An 18,436-nucleotide genomic window follows, 5' to 3' on the forward strand; every position below is an offset into this window, starting at 1 on the left:
ATACATTATAAATTCTATCTTCAGGATGCCATCTCAGCTAAAAATAATTTTAATTAGCTCATGCAATCCAAATTACAATGCAATGGTCTGGACAGGAGTAATGTAGTCACTCTTGCCCATTTCTGATTTAATCCAGTACTACTTGATCAAAATCTAAAGTTCAAATTACATCTATAAAGCAAAATTATTACAGAATTAATCTATTCAATGCTTGTAGCGTTTACCTCAACATTTCTCCTTGCTTCTTTTATCATAGACTCTAGTCCTCCAAAAACACTGCTAGCTGAGTTAGACGGCTCTCCATCAGACTCGCTATCATCTGAGTCATTTAATCTAACCACAACAGACTTGTGTTTTGGAAGCTGTGGAGAGAATGAAAGAAGTTTTATAGCAAGAAGAAAAAGTCAGAGACAGATACAACTGAGCACATATTTACTAGAAGAGAGAAAGGAGGTTAACCCTTTTTATTATCATGGTACATCAACTCCACATTTTAAGAAAAAAGCCTAAGCACTTGTGCATCTCCACGATGAGACAGAGATAGTGTACCCATTCTTGATAACTGTAACGTGAAAGGTACTCCAACATTTTCATCCTATTTCCATGCACCTGCAGCATATCTACATCTCTATGGTTACAGTATACAAATTTCAAACCTTTGACTCCTATACTTCAGGAATTATTTCAACTGTGATGAAAAATATCATCCTCTATTTGCAAGCGATATTTTAAGTAACTGAGAGGCAACAATCAATTGAGTTTACATTAGAAATGCTGTGGCAGATATACCAGAACTCCCCCATATTTCTGCCACACCGTTGTGACATCCCTTGTCCCACAGTTATACTCAGCTGACCTTACAGCAAGCTGCTCGGGCACTTAAATTGGCAGAATACCAACAATGCATAAAGAACAAATGAAACAAGATTAATCACTTTTTGCCAAGATCACTAACTGAAACATCTCACTGAAGATCAGACGATTGCCAATTCCAACACAAAGAAAGATAAAGAAACAAGCAGGTAATTTAGATTAACCTCAAATGCTCTGTGGTTTCAGCTTGAAAAGAAGCAACTTAGTTCACATTTCCAGGATCGCTCTTCCCAACTTCCAGTGTAGGCCTGGACAACTACAGTAATACATTTAACCTTTACCTCAGGACAGGACATCTTCAAAGTTCTAAGTGTGTTTTTAAAGCACACATCACACACACAAACTACTTGTTCAAGTAAAAAATACCCAATTTCCAAAATAATTTCTTCTTCTATATTCTTTCTGGACAGTTCTTAAATCTTTCTGGACAGTTCTTAAAATAAGGATCATATCTACAACTTTTCAATGTACTACAGCTGCATAATTTTTGCACGATCACAGGACTGGTAGGTAAAAATCCAATTAATATTTGTCTTTGTTTGAGCTAAGCAGAACCAATTCTGTTCAGTTCAAGAAAACAGAATAAGGCACTGGTCTTATGCTCACAAATATTCTCTGGCTGTAGCTCCATGGAAAATTAAATTAATCAGGCAAGGCATCCCACTCTCCTCATCTTCAGATGCCCAATACACCCCTTCCCTACCACTGATTCTTGGTATTAAAAGGTAAAAGCTGCTAAGCTGCTTTTGGCACAGCTATATAGGGTAGAATGTCTAACTGCCTTTCACATTTTTCTTCTGGGAGAAAAGCTTACAGCAGGAAGGGTCAAAGTCAATAACATCAGGCAACTACCCTCACACTGCCCTCAGTGTGCTTCCACTGCTGCCTTCAGCAGCTTCTACTGCACAGGAACCAGAGCTTCAGCTGTAATGCAGGGTCTCTCCGTAATGTTCTAGAACAGATTTTCAATCTGTGGAGAACAGATCCCTAAGTATTTATGACTATTTTGTAAAAGAGTTACAAGATGTAACTGAAAAAGCAAACCAATATCTGTATGCTATTTCATTGCGCAGAGATCCTCAGCTCCACAGAAAAAAATTAAGGCTTGCAAATTTAAAACCTCTGCTGCAATACAGTACAGCATACTCAAACATTCAAAAGTTACCAGACCCCCAAACCCATGAAATTAGATTTCAGATACCTGAAAAATGTTCATTTTCTATAACTTTGTAATTTTCTTCACCTTGGATATATACGATGCTCACAGAAAAACTATCCATTTTTAAGTTCAAAACTGAATTCTCATGAGTTCACTTTTTTTAGGCTCTATTAATAAACATCAAGTACTATAAAAGCTAAAAAGAAATCATTGGCATTCAATACAAATTGCTTCTAGAAAATTTAACAGGAGTAATTGATACTGTTTGCATATTGTTTTCACGAAGGACAGAAATACCTAGTCTCTTGTGAACATTATTTGGCCATAAGTTCTTGAGAACACACCTATTTTTTCACAGAAATAGTCTATATCCCAAGTTATTTTAAAACAGGAACAAATGCAGAATGTTTTGTTTCTATAAGACACTAGCCAAGGTAGCTGATTCAAATAGCAGGTATTAATCTGTCCGCTTTAACTAAGTTAACCGCAGTTAGCAACAAGCACTGACTTCCAGTTGTAGGTTGTTTTACGTTTACATAATACCTTCCAACAGCACAACTGACAAGAGGCATTTATTATGTTACTAAAACAAACCAACAGCTCCCCAGTAACATGTTCTCCCTCATTTATATAACAGAAGTTAAAGTCCCAAGACTGGGGGCTATGTGGCAATAGGCTATGTGGCAATTTAGGGGGCCAGTTAGCTCAGTCAGTTGAGCGTACTGCTAACAATGTGAAGGTTGCGGGTTCGATTCCCGTTCGGTCCCCATGCGTTGCCTGATCTAGGTGAGAGTGGGCGTCCCTGGCGGCAGGGAGGCTGGATTAAAATGATCTCTAAGGTCCCTTCCAGCTTAGGCCATTCTATGATTCTATGAATTTAAGGGTTGTTTGGTTTTGGTGGCTTGCTTTTTTTCTGAAAATAGGTTTAGTATTTAAATGTAAGAACATTTTAAAATGTAAGTAAAGACAGTATGATCATAGAAGGATATAAGCATCCCTCAAATGAACAATTACTCTACTTATATCTCAAATTTAAAGTAGACTGTGAAGAAGGGTACAGACAACTCAAAGTGTATGTATTTAAGAGCACAATCTTCCTGTGGAAAGGAAAGCAGGCCTTAGAACAACCAAAATAAGGAACACTACAGTCTTTATCTCCTTAAGCTTTTTTTTTCTGTCCATTATGGCATCAGGTCACCGAGTGATCATACCATCTGTATTTATAAGCAAGAAAACTGTTGGCCAGCTACAGCTAGATTTGATAGTGACAAAATAGTCCCAAAGCTAACTATATATATTCCTGCCAATTTAGTAAAAAAACAAAATCAGTTTACTAGAGACACCATCCACTGACAGAAAGGCAACAGTACTGACCCGATCATACCATTCGTTAGAGAATCTGCATGGGAAAGACCTAAAACAAACCAAGCTTTGTAATATGTGTTGCTAAAATCACAAGCTAGCCACTACATATTGTTCACTGTCGTAAACAGAACAATAGGCAACACGGACTTCCAGTCTGGCAATCATGCCAGGCAAAAAAAAATAATAATCTGAGGAGAGAGCAGACATGACAAATCAAATGTTGCCTGCACATACCTCCCATGACTGTTCAAATGAAGATCAAGTTACAGGATAGTTTGAGGTAACGGAAAGAAGTCTGCTGCCTGCTCCTCTGTCTTCCATCCGCTCTCACAGACATGCCATCTGCCACCACTTTTGTGCTAGCTCTGATGCTCACGTACTGTTCATTAAAAGAACTTTAACACCCCCTAGAAGGAAAAGTACGTTTTTCCCCCTGCCAATGTTAGTCTTCTAACCAGTTTCACACGTTCAGTAAGTTAATGAACAGGACTGATGCTCCAGACAACAGTTTAAGAGAAGGGAAACGTCATCTGGCCAGGAGCAGGAGAAAGAACAAGACAACCTCTTTTTTGGCAAGTCATTAGATTGGCTCAGCTACCACTGAAGAGCACCTCTTAACCTGTGCTAATCTGGAAAAGAAATTAACTGAACTATATTTACAGTCTCTTGAAGTTCAGATGAGTGCTGCTGTGTTTTGAAGCTCAAATGTTTAACTGAAGCTCCATGATTTTGTGCTGTATCACTAGAAAACCTTAAGTCCACTGTTCACCCGAACTGAAGACAACTTTAACTCAGTGTTATTAATAGAAAGGAGCAATATTTCCTTACTGTGATCACTGCTCGTGGAAGCCTCGGCACTCTAACAAACTTTGTGTTCTGTACCCGTGGCTGAGACACGGTATTAATACTGACAGCAGACAGATTGCTTCTTGGCACAGACTGCAAATTATCCGGAACGGGAGGGGAAGGTGGACCACTGTTACTTGAAGTTTCCTAACAAAATAAAACAAAAATATGGTTATAAAAATACACACTACACACAGCTAATTTAAAAGACGTATCATAGAATGGCCTAGGCTGGAAGGGACCTTAGAGATCATCTAGTCCAGCCTCCCTGTCATGGGCAGGGACGCCTCTCAACTAGATCAGGTTACTCAAGGTATGCATAATTCAGATTGTTCTACATATGTCTTTGAACTTGGAACTGTAATTTAGGCAGACTATCCCCACTTATTAGACATACCTTGCAATCCTGCAATAATATCAAAAAGGCACACAATAATATGCCAGTTATCCACAGGTCAAATGCACAAGATTTGTGACCTTTTCACAAGGTTTAAAAAAACAAAATAAATCCAAATTTTCAAACAATGAAAACCAAAAGATGATTTCCCCATATGCCTTGTTTTCTAACTGACAGCTGGTAAATAATAAACTTGTTTTTCCAGAAAATAAAATCCCCATTCCTCTGAACATACTCAAACATAAAAGACAAGCTACAATTTACAATTTAAAGGGTGCTCCAGGCTGGCTTTTGATTTCTTTTTTGGGGGGTGAAAGGGGGAGGCAGAGGGTGATGGAAATTCAGAGAAGATTTTTTTAAAAAATTCATTGTTTGTTGGTTGGGTTTGGGTTTTTTTTTAAGTCATCAGCATAAAGAGCCAGCAGCCCTCACTTAGCAGGTCACACTTAAATTCTGATCAAGATTGCCATCTAGAGGTTTACATTCTAAAACCAATGGAGTACCTCAGATCTGAAAGCTCGCTTGTTGGCTAGAGACTTGAGTAATTCTTCTCTTAAAAGCATCTCCTCTTCCTCTTCCTCATCAGCAAACGGAGGCTTTGGTGGCTGCTCAGGCTCTTCAGGGGGAAGAGGTGGAAGAGGTGGAGGCGGCTCAAGAGAAACACAAGATATAGCCTCCATGTAAAGCTGGCTCAGAGATGGCACAGGCTGCGATAAAAAGGAAAACAATGGTTTGAAACACGAAAATTACTACTTTATGATCATTCAGCAGAGCTGGAGATCTTAATTATTTCATGGTTTAAAACTAATTCAAACTGCAGACAGTTTAGATCACTGTCAAAGTCAGCTGGTAAACAAGTTAGTAATTACTCAGAGATCATGGAAATGAAGTTACATTTGCATAGTAAAGTAGTGCAGACATACAAACTGAACATACAGAGAATTCAGAACCAGAGAGAGCCCACAGGCACAGAAATATGTCTGACCATGTAAGCTCACATTGCCTGAATGAACAGTCCTTAAGCAGTTCTACGAATTTGTCTTTGGTAACAAAATTACAATTTCCCTTAGCCAAAAATTCAACAGTTGCCATGGCAGCAAATGGTAACTTCTCCTGCTTTACTGGGAAGGGTAATAATCATTCAAGTGAAGGAAAGCGGTGGGGAAAAAAAGCACTAATTCAATTTCCATGTGGACTCTGAGGTGAGAAAGCAGACAGCATATAATCAAAACACACAAAGTTTGAAAGTACTATGATGAGCTACATTTTTGGTGGTTTTTTTTCCTCCCTTCAGTAACAAGTCAGTGAATAAGCCTATCTACACGCATGGCCCAGAGGTAAGGGGCAAAGTTGCCTCCTGCAAATAATTCCAATTCTTTTTCTCTTTTTTAAGTACTTCAAGTCATTTTCGCTTTCTGTTATGAGACAGCCTAAGGAACAATAGGGAAAAAAATTCCATTAAACAGGAATTGCATCAGCCAAAAAACTAAGTGAAATCATTTTTTACAAAGCAACTACAAGTCTATCACATAGTTCAAGTGACTCAGAGAACTATATCAAAATCAGAATCTAAATTTAATCCTAACTTTATCATTAGAATTAAGATACAAAATTAGAATTAGCAACATTTTCAAAATCACACTCCTCCCAAGGTTACTTACTGGAATTGGAGGTGGCAGTGGCAAAGAAATCGGTGGTACTGGAGGTGGATAATATCCTATCGGACACTCATAGAAGGGAGGCTGTGCTGGAGAAGAAGCTGTAATTAAAAAAAAAATATTTAAAAACACTATCAGAACAGAAAGACACCAAATGCACAGCTGTTACCAAGTTCTGAAACATAAAACTAGAGCTTGAGATGTTTCATCAAGAGAAGATTCACATAGCTAAAGGGCCGACAGAGCAGTATGGTGCCGTATTTTAGCAAGCTAATGTATAAAGAAGGCTAACAAGGAGTAAAAAAGAAAAAAGATGGAAGATGAAAAGCAGCCAATAAAGTAGCATGCTCAACGAAGCTTTCTCAACACTCCACATGTTGAGATAGAACAGGGAAACCTGAATACCTTAAAGGCACCTCAAACTCAAGAGTGAGTAAATGATTTAGTCTGGAAGAGGCATCTGGAAGGCACATGCCCCAGCACAGGTGCTCAAAGCAGGGCTGCCCCGAAGTCAGGTTGCTAAGGGCCTTTGTCCTGTCAAGTGCCAAGCATATTCAAGTTCCAGTCATTCTCTGTGAACGTCTTCCCTTGTATCTAACCAGAATTTATTTTGTTACAATTTAACTACTGCCCCTTGTCCTTCTCTTGCAGACTCCACGGAAGTTTGGTTCCTCTTCTGTTACTGCCCACTAGCTAGGTGAAGACAGTAGCACAAGCCTTCCTTAACCTTCTCAACACAAACTCTGCTTTCTAAGTCTCTTCTCATAAATCAAGCACTCCAGTCCCCAACGAACATGAAAAATATGCCTGAGACAGTTTCCCTTAATCAAAAAGGTCCTCTTTTAGACTTCTAGTACATCACACTCTTTGACCTACCACAAAGTCAGGAAACTGATGCAGTCTCATCAGAGTATAACAGCCTCCTCCAACCACCCACCCACCACAGGCACAGCGCTACAACCCAGGCTGTAGTTAGCCTTTGTCACCCAAAGCCCTGCTGCAAATTCACTTCCTGTCCATTGGGATACCCCGGTCCTTCATTTGTTTTCTGTTTTTTGGTTTTTTGCAAAGCTGCTGTCTATCCAGTCAACACCCTGGGGCCCTTACTTTCCACACAGCTGCTTGGGAATGTAAAGGAATAAGCTCTACAGTACTGCAATGAGAACAACATAACCTTGAAGATCTTCTAACCACACTATAGCCGAGACAGAAAGAGAGTCAGCATTAAAATGAGACTTTATTAGCTCACCTTAAAAATGATAGCTCTTTAACTGTCCCATCTCAAAAGAAAGACTTTCCTACTTTCCTTCTAAAGTGATAGCTCATTTCCTACTTTTTAACTATTTTTACCAATCACCATATAAGAAAAACACAAAGAAGTCTTACCCGGAGAGTTGGTCTCACTATCTGTATCCATAGCAACTTCATCATAATTATCATACTGATAAATGCCTCCTGCACTGTCTGTAGACTGCTTATCCAAAGACCATCTCAAGTCCATATCTGAAGACTAAACATACAAAAAAGAGCATTTTATTTAGCTGGTCTTCTGTTGCTGTTTCAGAGCAATGCAATTAAAAGTAAATTTTAGAAACAAGCCCTGATAATTTTGTCTTCTAATTGCTTTATAAATACAATTTACTTAGCTAGTAAAAAAAGAGCAAACTGCTCAAAGTCATTGCAGGTAGTGACTTGACAAGTTAACAGGCAGTTTTAAAACTGGGTCTCTTTGGAGCAGGAAGGCAGGGGGGTGTCAAGATACACAGAAGTGACTTTAAAATACCTCTTAGGTCATTACGTATCTCGTAAATTGCCATGATTATATATTTCTGAAACACTGCAAGAAAATTAAATGCTTTGTTATTTCTGTTAATCTGTCACAGCAAGTACCACTTCAACTATCCTTGTTAGAAGCAATACAAAATTGCACAAGGATCATGTTCATGACGATAAAGGCTGTGTGTTTGTGTAAAACATGTTCTGATTGTTTGAAGACGGACATCTCAGGCGGAGAAACTTTTCATTGTCCCAGAAGGAGCCACATAGCACACAAACCATGGCCAGTGACTGCTGACTAATAAATCAGATTGTTTAAAGAATGCCCATCACTATATGGATGCCAGTCAAAATTCTGTGAACACTGAAAATACACAGAACAGGTAAATATGACTTAATCAGACTCCTCAATTTGTACCTTTCAGAGGCATACAGTAGGCATTTTGGTAGGTTGTAGAATTTCTACTCTTCACAGTTAAACACTTTTAGTCTCAATTTTACACTCATTATTATAACAAATGGGACTCTTCTATAACATGATCTCCAACAGGGAGTCCCAAGTCCCTTAGCTGCAGCTTCATTCCTCCTCAGAGTATCAGCAGCTCTAAGCACTTGAAGCATCTGGCTGCAGCAACTGTACTGCTTCCATGGTGAAAGAACTAATGCTAAAGAAAGTCATCTTTTCGGTCATGTGTCAACATTTTAGAGAAAAAAACATTATTCATTCAAGTGTATTTTCCTAATCTCAAGATGAGAGAATAAAGACAACTTAAAACTGCACCACGATGACCACTGCAGTAATTAAAAATTCAAAAATCTGACACAACTCTGTCATCCTATAATGAAGCTAAAGTAATCACGTTTTGTGTTTGAACTTATTTTGTACCTTGACAAAACTAAAAAACACCATGAAGAAATCAAACCTCGGGTGACACTTCGAAAGCCGCAGGCCAATGATGTTGTATAGACCCTAAAATTACAAAAATGAAGAGACAAAACTGCAATCTAAGAGAAGAAAACCAGGATAGTTTGGTTGACTGGTTCGTGTTACATTAGAGACTGTCTTTTGATCATAATTTTCACAGTATCTTGTAGAAGAAAATGTTTTAACACTGGCTTGCAAACGTATAATTCTTAAAAAAAAACAATCTTAACTCAACCCAAAGGGAATGTTTGTCTAGCATGGCATTCAAACACAGCAGACACTGCAATACTGAGCTTTTTCTTTCTTTTTTAAAGGTGGAGAGGAAGAAGGGACACAGAACCCGAAGGGGCAAGACAAATCATTAACGGATCCCAAATATAACACCTGAACACAATATAACAAATTTGTTACCCTGCTTCTTGATCTCCTCTTTCCTCCGACTAACTTCATAAATCGATTGTACTGCTCTTCTTGATTTGAGAGGTCCCTAATTTTTCTGATTTCTTCTTCTCTCTTTCTTCTCTCCTCTTCCTCTTCCTGTTTCCTCTGGTCTTCCTCTTTTTGACGCCTGTCTTGTTCCTTTTGCTGCTGCATTTTCTTTGATGTCTTTGTCTGTTGTTTCCTCAAAGTTTGCTTGGCTTTAAATAAGAAGATACATGATTAACTCCACCTTATCTCAATGGTTCTCCCTAATCCTAGATTCTTCAAGAGCTTTGAGCAGATGAACACGGTTTTAGAAGGATTAGAGGATCATTGCCCAATGTTTCACATATCATACGATGTTGGGGTTTTTTATTTCAGATGTCATGTCATTGATAGCCATTTCAGTAACATTAAACTTATTACCTGTAGCACTAGTCTTTTTTGTTGAATGTGCTTTTGTACTGGCTTTGACTTTCTGAGTTACACTTTTCGTTTTTGTCAGTTTTTCCTTGCTTTCCTTCATCACCTGTTGTTCTTTCTGCTGCCATTTTTTACTAGCAGACTGAAGTGCAAGAAGCCTAAGTTGCAATTCAGACATCTCCTCCTCATCATCAAGCAGCTTCTTGAGAAGAAAAGAGAAGAAAGGATAAGACAAAAAGTCAAGAAACGTTTTTTAATAGCTAAATCTTTCATTTCAAAAGTCTTTTAAGTCTGTCTCAAAATTTTTACTAAGAGAAAGTTTAAAAACTCTACTGTACTGGTGTCATTCCTTAAGAATGGACTGTTTCTACTACTGAAACATTTCTGTACTGCAATTTGGAAAAAGTCAAAAGTATCATAATGCAATTACGCCTCATTTATGAGCAATACTCCCTTACCTTTTCAGATGTAACATCTGAACTGCTAAGTTTTCGCACAGATGTTTGTTCTTTGTCTTCTGTACCTTCCGAAAGAAAAATATTGCATTTCTGAGTAAGCTGTTTCTCACAAAACAGAGTTACATTAAAATGATGTGCAGAACTTAAGTCATACAAACATATTTTATCAGTTTCATTGGTACACAGTATGAAACAGAACATCGGGGTATATATAAAGTGACATTAACAAATACTAATATAACCTTGGCATACCTGATGAAATCCACATCACCACACTGCCTGAAGCCTAAGGTAAGATTTGTCATTTTTTAATAAATCTGTCTTAAGGTTGACACATACTTTCCCAAGAAGGAGAGAAAAACAGACTTGGACACAGGGAGAAAAGATGACTTCTGGCCATCCGATTTATGCTACCATCTCATATTAGCTGCTGTCCTGAGCGTCTCAGATTGCACTAGCAGCTATTCTGAGTAACCAGTCAGTCTTTTGCAGAATTAAATAAAGACCCACACTTGCTCCATTTCATGCCAAAGAAGACCAGAAGAGTTATCTGTTGAAAATGAATAGTAAACAGTAATGCTTTCCTGCTAAATAGTAAGTTCTGGTAGGAAATCCTCAGAACTATTGTTGATCCAACTGAAGTCAATCTAATAATGGTAGAAGTTTGTTATAGGATAGTTATTTGCATTGTTTATAATTAATTTGTTAGACAGTCCAAAAGCCGTATACCCATCTGATTATTACATAGCGTATACATACGCATGTTAACATGTTATATTTTATAAATAATGTAATACTGTATATCATATTATACTATTACCTAAGTATTATAGCTAATAACTGTAATTGATAGCAAAACTATAATTACATCATTTATGTATAGCCACACATATATTTATCCGAATCAGAGGAAGGAAATAAACATTTCCAGTGAAGCTTGGAGATATTAGCTTTTCCCCAAAGAGATGTTCCTTCCAACAATTTAACTGAGTAAAAAACACATTTGCACTCTGTACAGCTTTTACGAAAAGTCATACTGGGGAAGGCACTGATTAAAATACACCAAGACTTTATGCCAATGTAAAAATGGTATGTAGCAAATGCTGAAGATCTTCCTGCTTGTACATACATGCATTTTGTAGAAGCACACATACAAGAGGAAGAAAGATAGTATCTAATAGCCATATCTGTTCTACAAGAAAATTCAAAAGAGTTATTACACTAAGCAAAGATCCCAACCCTTCAGTTCACAGGGTGGAACTAAGGAGACACAGATGGTTCGGCAGTGTCTGTGATGCAAACAAATGTACAGAGGCACGTACTACACAAACTAAAATGTTCTTTCAAACCACAAGGGGACAACACCAAACAGAGTAACGGGGAACACAGGAAGGAAAGGAGGGAATATTGCAAAGTCTCTGTCAGAGCAGCTGAACCACAGATAATTAAATCTAGAGACACAAACTAGCCATTATTTTAAGACAAGCTCTTCAACTTGAAACAGTTCTGGAGAAACAGCCAGCACACCATTTAAAAATAAATATAACAGGAAAAACATATTTTGCACATTTCCCAACACATACATAATCAAATAGTATACATACACTCAATATAAATGAATCTGCAATAACTCAAATCAGCTAGGTCTTATTTTCAATTTCAGTGCTACTAAGTTTGTAAGTTGGATTTATCTTTTTAAACTGTTTTGCTTTTTAAATAGCTCTTTTACTCCTGTCTTCCAATATTCTCTTCCTACAGCCTACTGGTTTGCCTTCTGTGGTGAGGATCTGTTCCTTTCCTTAATGTCTACCTTTAAAAACTACATTACCTCTTAAAGAATACCAGAACCATTTTTTTAATTAATTGGAAAGTCACAAGGGGAAAAAAATATCTGGAATGAGGTGGTTAGGCTAGCAGTTATCAGTTTTGCCCTTCAGTTTCTTTACAGGTTTTGTCTTCTAAATTCTCATTCTTAAGTTAAATACAAATCATTCTGACTTGAGGTGCTCTAGTCCTATATTTCTTCATATTCCTACTAATTACTCACCTGTATTCTTAATCCATCCACTTACCACTTCGTCCCTTCCCACTCAAATTGATAGTTTAGGCACGCTGACAAATTAGCTAACATAAGATGACAAGTGATAACTGCAAGCACACCCTCAACCACAGCAAGCACTTATTAGAACTTGAAGAAGCCTCCCAACAGGAAGTTAAAGCCAGCTGCCTTATTCTGTAAAGGCTTAAAAGTAAGATCAAGGACAGTACGTGTCAGCTGAACGCAGTAACTTGTTTCTCACTAACTGGTTTGTGCATCTCCACAATTACACTCTTTGGCCTGCAGAACAAACAAGATATTTAGTCTACCCTTGAGCTACATTTCTTCTACAAATCCTCTCTCTTTCTGGCCCATGATTTCTTCACTATTCATGAGTACCAATAATGACCAGGATAATTCTGGTGAACATATCACATAAAGGATTATTACACTGAAGAAAACAGATAATAAAGATGAAAGGTAGACAAAAAGGGTCTTTAAATGTTAACTTTTCAGCTAAAAAAAAACCCCAATACATTTTGCTTCTGCAAAAAAGAACACAGGAAAAACAGAAAGAAAAGTTCCAGTGACAGACTATTACTTCTGCTGTGAACAGCAATTAAAGTCTTCTTTTCTCATTCTTTCTGCCAAACTATACCAGTTAGTCTAAGAAAACACATTAGTTAAGAAAAACAAAGACACACACAAAAAAAAAGGAAAAAAAAAAACCAAACCAAAATCATGCTTCCAAGCATGTTTATGCAATTCAAGGAGTAACATAAAATGGGAGTTAAGCACATTAAGTCTGTAACTAAAAATGTTTAACATTTTAATTAGCATTTTGAAGTAAAATTTTCCCCACTACCTAACAGAAATGATAGAGAATAGCAACTAAAACGAATTTTACAAGCTAAAGAAACTTCACAGGTATTTACCTTGGCCGGATTCTGTGACTTCAGCTTTTTGTGATGACTGTTTTGTTCCTTCTTTGCTTTTTTTTAATCTGCTCCTCTCAGCTGGAGTAGGCAGTTTTTGTCTGAGAGGTTTTAGTTCAAATGCCTGAAAGGCTATAACCGGACTTTTCTCCTCAGGAGATACTTCTTTTATAGCATCCGTTGTAATACTGTCATTTTCTACAGTTACTTGGTCCTCAGTGTCCACCGTTTTATCATCATCTTGTTGTTCATTTTCTTCCCTGTTGCTTAAAGCCAGTCTTTCGTCTTTATTAATGTGTTCAAGCTCTAACTGTATCTGCTTATACTTCAAGAGCAGATCCTCAAAGCTTTCTTCCACAGAGTTCTCATTTTTAGAAGAGTAGTTCTGTTTTCTAGATGGGGACCTTCCAAAAGTTTTGGCTGAATTACTGGTCAAGAAAACTAAGACAAGAGCATGTGTAAAGTTAAAACAGTGGTAATATCACCACTGAACCCTAAATTACATACAAAACTTAAAACCACTTGCGGATTTTAATTTCGTCTTGGGGCTAGCTTGAAAAATATCCCTTATAAACATGAGAAGCATGCAAAAGGTGTATCCTTCATTATATATCGATATGTTAAATAAATGTTAAATGACAATGTTAAATAAACATTTTCTCAAACCAACAATTTGAAATATCCTACTTATGACAAGAATTTCATGAAATGCTGAAAAGTCTTGCCTCTTGCTCATACCACCCTCCCAGAAACAATAGATCTTAATGCTGAGAAGGTCCCTTATAACAAAGAATAAGTCAGCCTTCCAGAGTTCCTAAGTACTGACTCCCTATTCAACATTCTGGAAAATACAGGTTAATTTAACTCTCACTCATTTTATCCTTTTATAAAATGCTAAGTCTAGCCACAACACAATTACACACTGCAGTAACTGTAGATCAATAAATGAGGTAAGGCACAGAATAATTAACAACTGAAGGGAATAAATGGCTAAAGACTTCTAATCAAAGCATTCAAAAATGCTAAAACATGATTGGGAATTACCAGTTACTCAGAAAAAGTTGTCTATGCATGTCCAAGGCATAGATTTTCTTGACAACGTGATGTCCGAGTGTCCTGGTTTGAGCTAAAACGGAATCAATTCTGTTCAGTGATTTTACTTTTCAGCTAAGTCTAAGAGACTGCATGTTCTGAAGTTAACAGCACGTTTCTGCAGACAGTGTCTCCTACTAGAAGTGATAACACCTGTTGTTTACAGTTGCTACCAGGGACTGCTATGCAGAAAGGCTCTTGCTTATACTCGCTCCTAGAGAAACCAAGGTCACTGCTAAATCTTGTGTATCGCATTGGGGATGCTGGGAAGTAAAAAGGCCACAAGAGTGACGGAGTAAGTTACCCAAACATGACCAACAAAATATTCCACTCCATACATGTCACATTCAGTGTAAATTTCAGGGATCACAGGGCTTAAGCTCTCTTCTTCAAAAGCCAACATCCAAGGAGGACTCCGCCCATTCTTCTGCTCTCAATCGCGATCCACAAGTTCCTGATTTCAGCTCCCTTCTGTCGTCAAGTCTGGGCCTTCCCTGGTGCTTGCCTGCTCTGCAGCATCAGTGGGGATTCCAAACGAACGGGTGGATACAGGTATATCTTCTCATTATTTCCACTGGTTTTTTATTAGTGCTATTATTGTTTCAGTAAAACTGAAATAATAGGGGGCCGGTTAGCTCAGTCAGTTGAGCGTAGTGCTCACAACGCCAAGGCTGCGGGTTTGATTCCCGTTCGGTCCTCATGTGTTGCCTGATCTAGTTGAGAGGTGGTGTCCCTGGCGGCAGGGAGGCTGGATTAAATGATCTCTGAGGTCCCTTCCAGCTTAGGCCATTCTATGATTCTTTTCCAACCCCAGAGTCTCTCTGCATTATTCCCTTTCCCTTCCCCTTTTGGGAAGGGAGAGGGGTTAAAACACATCTGTCAGCGTTTTGTGACCAGTCCAGCCGTAACCTTTAACATCAAAGCAGGCAATGGAAATATTCTTTGGCAACTGTATTTAGAATAAGAGTTCTCACTCTCAGAGGTTCACTTTCTCTTACCTTAACCTGACACTTAAAAAAACCTGAAACTATCCTGTAAAATAATTATGCTCAAGGGGAAATCTTTTAGGATAGTGAGTCAGGCTTGACTCACTCGACTTTCAGTATCAAGACTGCTGTGATAACAGCTGACTCACACCCAGTTATGTGAAATGCTTTTTCGTCAACATCATTTCTTAAAACCTAGAAGTTAAATCAGCGTCCTCTGAATCCAGAAGGCAACTTATATTTGTCTTCCGCATGCATCAACAACTCAGATATTTCAATGCATTGACTTTCAACATAAGTACAAAGAATCTCGGTATGTATCCTACAAAAGCAACTTTTGTAAAATGAGGAAATGTTTTTCCACACAATGCTTTCTTGAGCATCACCACAAAAGGCAGAAACTAAAATTACATAAAACCTGGAAGAAATCAATCTATAAAAATGCTGAAAACACTAAGAACTGTGTGCAGTGTAATACTAAATTATGTACTAAGCATATTTGCCAAATTCACTTCCAACACATTTCTACTTCCAGAATGACAATCTGCATTAGTGATTGAGAGTTGCAGGGAAGTCTGAAGCTAATGAAGTGATTTATAATTTATAAAACTAGGTATAACTATTATTTGATATTAAAATACCACAATAGATTCTAGAGCCATCTACAGGAGGGCAACAACACAAAGCCTTGAGAATTTTTTTGTGCTCAGGATAATACAGTTGCCAGAGCTTCCACAACAGTACTAATCAGAAATTCTGTGTTTCAAATAAGTAAATTTTTATGTGGTTCTACACATAGAACACAAGAGTATATGGAACGTTACGGAAAGCAAACAGGCACATATACATTAAAACAAGTGTTATTCTTCAATCAACTCAAAAGAATCTTCACCCTACAACACACACACAAAAAAGTGGCCAACTAAAGAAACTGGTAGGTTGGGAGTGAAGAAAAATGTACACTGTGAGGAGTTCAGAATTCAATGGAAACAGTCACATTTTAGTCCTGCATTTCAGACTCAAAATTTCACAACTCTCTGTGAAAGAATTTCTGCACAAGTTCACAGCTTCACATCAAAGGTGCTAGGAATTAAAAGAGAAAAGCCTGCTAAAAAACTAGTACCCAAAGAAAGTTAAGAAGAATTCTTTAAGTGTCCCACCATATTTGCTCCAGTTATACATACACTCCTAGAAAGCACTGTGCAAAGTACTAGTTCCAAGGATAAAGGAAAAAAAGTCATATTTTCACAGACATTTAAACATTTCACTTTCCTGGGGAAATTCCAAATACCACTCTAGGCCACAAGCCTCCTTGTTCCAGTTGATGTGAAGGTCTCTTCTGAAGTCACATGGCCATGAACTACACCCCTACTCCATTAATATCAGCAACATGGAGATACCTTAATATTTAGGAATACTGTAATGTCAAGTGCTTTAAGTGCTAAGGATATGAAAAACACGGAAAACAAACTTACATTGAGAGAAAAAATACTGGGTCCTAACTATATGATCCATAAACAGCTGAATGTCACTTATTACAGAGCAACAGTATTAGAACCTTTCCAATCACATTTAAACAGCGTGCATCTTCTTCAGTATCAGGGTGGGAGGGGGGGACTCCCCCCCCACACTTCCTCATTTTCTGCTTCTGGTTTGAAAATGGAATTATCAGTTTCTGAATGCTCTTTTAATTAAAAAGGAGAAGGAGACTCTGTATCAGTACCAACAAGCACTGCAAGGTCTGTTTAGGATGATCCATCCGTTTGCCCTGCAAATTACTCATTACACAGAAAGTAACCATCTTCTCCTACTCAGAGCAACACTGCAAATGAAGAAACTTAAAATCTGGTTCAGCATTGTAACAGCCTTACTTTGCAACCTTAGGTAAATCACATCTTCACTCGCTGCCTCAGGATAATGAAGAGTTCTATGAAGACTTCCATAATGCTGTAACTTTACCAGATGAGATTAAATAAAAGATCTCTCTATCACTAGTTTACATATTCTGTCCATATGTGGGGAAAAAAAAAAACCAAAACAACACACAATAATGAATGGCATGGACAAGCAACCTTGCATCTAAAATAACACAAGGATCCAATGAGTAGTTTTCAAGGACTTATAGATTGGCACAACTAGGAAAAAATTCCTGTTTCTGGGATCAACCAGCACAGTCAAGCAAACATCACACATCCTTTGACTATTGGTACACTGGACAATAAAACACCATAAGATTCTGGAGAATAGGTTTTAACCACCAGTTCTCTCACTCTTTTTAACACTTGTCTACATTTTTAATTAGGCAACAATGCAGTTGCATCAAGTTTCATTACCAAGGGCTGCCCTGGCTTCAGGTCTTTTGTGTCTTTTTTCTATAGCAAACCTGGAAAAAGAAGCTTTTACCATCACTTTTGCAGTTCCTCCTCCTAAAAGAAGGACATCTTAGAATTGAAGTCACCCAAGCAACTCTAAGAGCAATCAGTGGAGAACATCCTAGAAGGAATGCTGGGTACAGCTTTACAGAGAAATAGAGCTTTCCTATGTTACCCAAACTAACCTATAAACCACATCCTGTGCATGCAGTCCCGGTTCGGCTTAAAGTTTGCTTTAGTTATGCGCAACACAGCCTCTGAAGGGCTAGAAACTAAAATGAAAGAGAGTGGATCCCTCGTTGCCCAATAAGGGAAATTAACAAGCTTAGGGTTTTAGCTTTACAACTGTGACACTTTAATTATACACATTAAAACTGCCGCACCAAAGACTGACCCCGCTTCACAATACTCGCACTTCGGGCTAGAAGTGCAGCCGCCTGGGATCCCATAGACTAAGGCTTTGTTTCAGGCTACACTCTTTTTTTTTTCTCCTACACTGCACCGATCGGCCAGGTTGCAAGCGAGGTGGCGAGCAGTAATCGGCTCCCCAGCAGCCTCTCCTTGAGAAGCAGGGCCCACTGCCTCAGGCAGCCCCCTGGGGCCAGAAGGGGAGCCTCCCTTCCGCTGCCCCTACGGCAGTGCTAGTGCCAGAACAGGAGGGGGAAAAGGCCCCTTCCGAGGGCTTTCGGCCACGTAACGCGCTACTGACACAT

At 38.2% G+C, this 18,436-nt stretch overlaps 1 protein-coding gene across 1 annotated transcript in view; it reads right to left on the reverse strand.

Annotated features, from left to right (window-relative positions):
* The window catches only part of ZFC3H1 (zinc finger, C3H1-type containing), a gene marked incomplete at its 5' end in the record, with an annotated part of 39,092 nt that extends 25,378 nt beyond the window's left edge, over positions 1-13,714 (reverse strand). The window contains 9 exons of the mRNA XM_009877638.1: positions 225-362; positions 4,226-4,390; positions 5,144-5,347; positions 6,302-6,399; positions 7,685-7,808; positions 9,411-9,637; positions 9,846-10,044; positions 10,301-10,365; positions 13,274-13,714. Of these exons, the coding sequence (XP_009875940.1) occupies positions 225-362; positions 4,226-4,390; positions 5,144-5,347; positions 6,302-6,399; positions 7,685-7,808; positions 9,411-9,637; positions 9,846-10,044; positions 10,301-10,365; positions 13,274-13,714 (1,661 nt within the window). The remainder of the gene's footprint in view (positions 1-224; positions 363-4,225; positions 4,391-5,143; positions 5,348-6,301; positions 6,400-7,684; positions 7,809-9,410; positions 9,638-9,845; positions 10,045-10,300; positions 10,366-13,273) is intronic.
* Positions 13,715-18,436: the final 4,722 nt, after the last annotated feature.

The sequence above is a fragment of the Apaloderma vittatum genome, unplaced genomic scaffold, assembly GCF_000703405.1.
Source record: "Apaloderma vittatum isolate BGI_N311 unplaced genomic scaffold, ASM70340v1 scaffold12481, whole genome shotgun sequence".
Classification (NCBI taxonomy): domain Eukaryota; kingdom Metazoa; phylum Chordata; class Aves; order Trogoniformes; family Trogonidae; genus Apaloderma; species Apaloderma vittatum.